The 1,408-nt window shown below is 37.2% G+C and overlaps 1 protein-coding gene across 1 annotated transcript in view; it reads right to left on the bottom strand.

The window, feature by feature from the left end:
* Nucleotides 1–1,408, bottom strand: part of TPRG1 (tumor protein p63 regulated 1) — a 189,514-nt gene that overhangs the window by 9,224 nt on the left and 178,882 nt on the right. The window contains exon 4 of the mRNA XM_007936003.1: nt 863–1,016. Coding sequence (XP_007934194.1) covers nt 863–1,016 — 154 coding nt within the window. The remainder of the gene's footprint in view (nt 1–862; nt 1,017–1,408) is intronic.

Here is a 1,408-nt window from a genome sequence, read left to right as displayed (position 1 = left end):
CAGAAGATTTCAGAGAGCAGCTCGAGTAGACAAAGCAGCCTCCCTAGGGGAGATGAAAGATTAGTAAAGGGGACTGTCTCTGTCATTGACAGACTTAAAATCTATTTATAAGATGAGATTTAAAGACACAGAAAAAATTCTTAATTCCATTGCACTCTGTGGAGCATTTATATGCACATTATCTCATTTAACATTACAATGGCTCAGTGAAGTAGGGAGAAGGGCAGTTCTCATTTTCTCCATTTTAGAGAGGAGTGACTTAATCAAACTTGATCACAAAGCAGGATTTGGCTAAACATACTTTATATTTTTCCACACTTCTCCTCAGAATAAATTAATTAGGATTTAATTATATACAGAAAATTACATGCTTTGTAGGCCATGAACAAAGGAGCCCTGGTAGTGTAGTGGTTAAGGAATTTGCTTGCTAACCAAAAGGTAGGTACCAGCCATTCCTCAGAAGAAAGAAGAGGCAGTCTGCTTCTGTGAAGATTTATAGCCTTAAAAACCCAAAGGAAGTCTCTGTGAGTGAGAACTCAATGGCAGTGTATTTGTTTTTTTTTTTTGAGGCCATGAATATTCAGACAAAAGTAGCTATTGCAATTTATTAACATTACACTAAAAGAAATTACCAAGAGGTAAACTGCATGGTACAGGTAATAAAAATATTTTTATATATTTGCATACTTAAAAATCCCACTGCTTATTAAAAAAAAATTCTATAAATCTATTAAAATGTTAGTCTCTTTAAACCCTTGATCATGTCTTCCTGTCATTTCTTTGCATTTAACAGTATATGTTTTAGAAGTTAATAGCTTCTACCAATGCCTCTAATCTAAGAGTTGCCCAAGTGGCTTCTTACCTTGCAAATTTCTAGAAACTTCTCACTGTTTTGTTTCATAGGGTGCTCAGTGAAAGTAGCATAAGGAACTTCAGTGGACCACGGGTTCCAGCGGGACAGCAGGGATTGCTGCTCCACACTGCCCCAGTAGATTCGAAGGCCTTCTCCCTGTCTCCTAAAAGGAAGCAATTTTCCATTAGTTTACCCAGTATAATACAAAAAGAAGGGATGGGAAAAAAAATGTAATAGCTCAGTCAGGATTTATACAAATTCTAAGGTAAGTGTCTCACCCCTAAATACGAATTGTTACAGGAAATTCAGGAGGTAAGAAAAAAAAGGATAACTTTGATTTTAAGCATGCTGACTACAAGGTGTTCTTGAGAATTCCATATGAAAATACCTAGTTGGAACTGGGACTTTGGTGTTCAAGACAGAGGTCAGACCTGGAGATATGGATGTTAGCTAATGACCATGTTCTAATGGTGGGAGATAAAGAGAAGGGAGTAGGAGCTCTGGTAGCATAATGCTTAAGGCACTTGACTGCTAACCAGAAGGCTGGCGGTTCAA

This window comes from Orycteropus afer, unplaced genomic scaffold, assembly GCF_000298275.1.
Source record: "Orycteropus afer afer isolate SDZICR_OR568_19922 unplaced genomic scaffold, OryAfe1.0 scaffold00032, whole genome shotgun sequence".
Taxonomy (NCBI): Eukaryota; Metazoa; Chordata; class Mammalia; order Tubulidentata; family Orycteropodidae; genus Orycteropus; species Orycteropus afer.
Note: the sequence above shows the minus strand (reverse complement) of the source record. Positions and strands in the feature narration are given on the sequence as shown.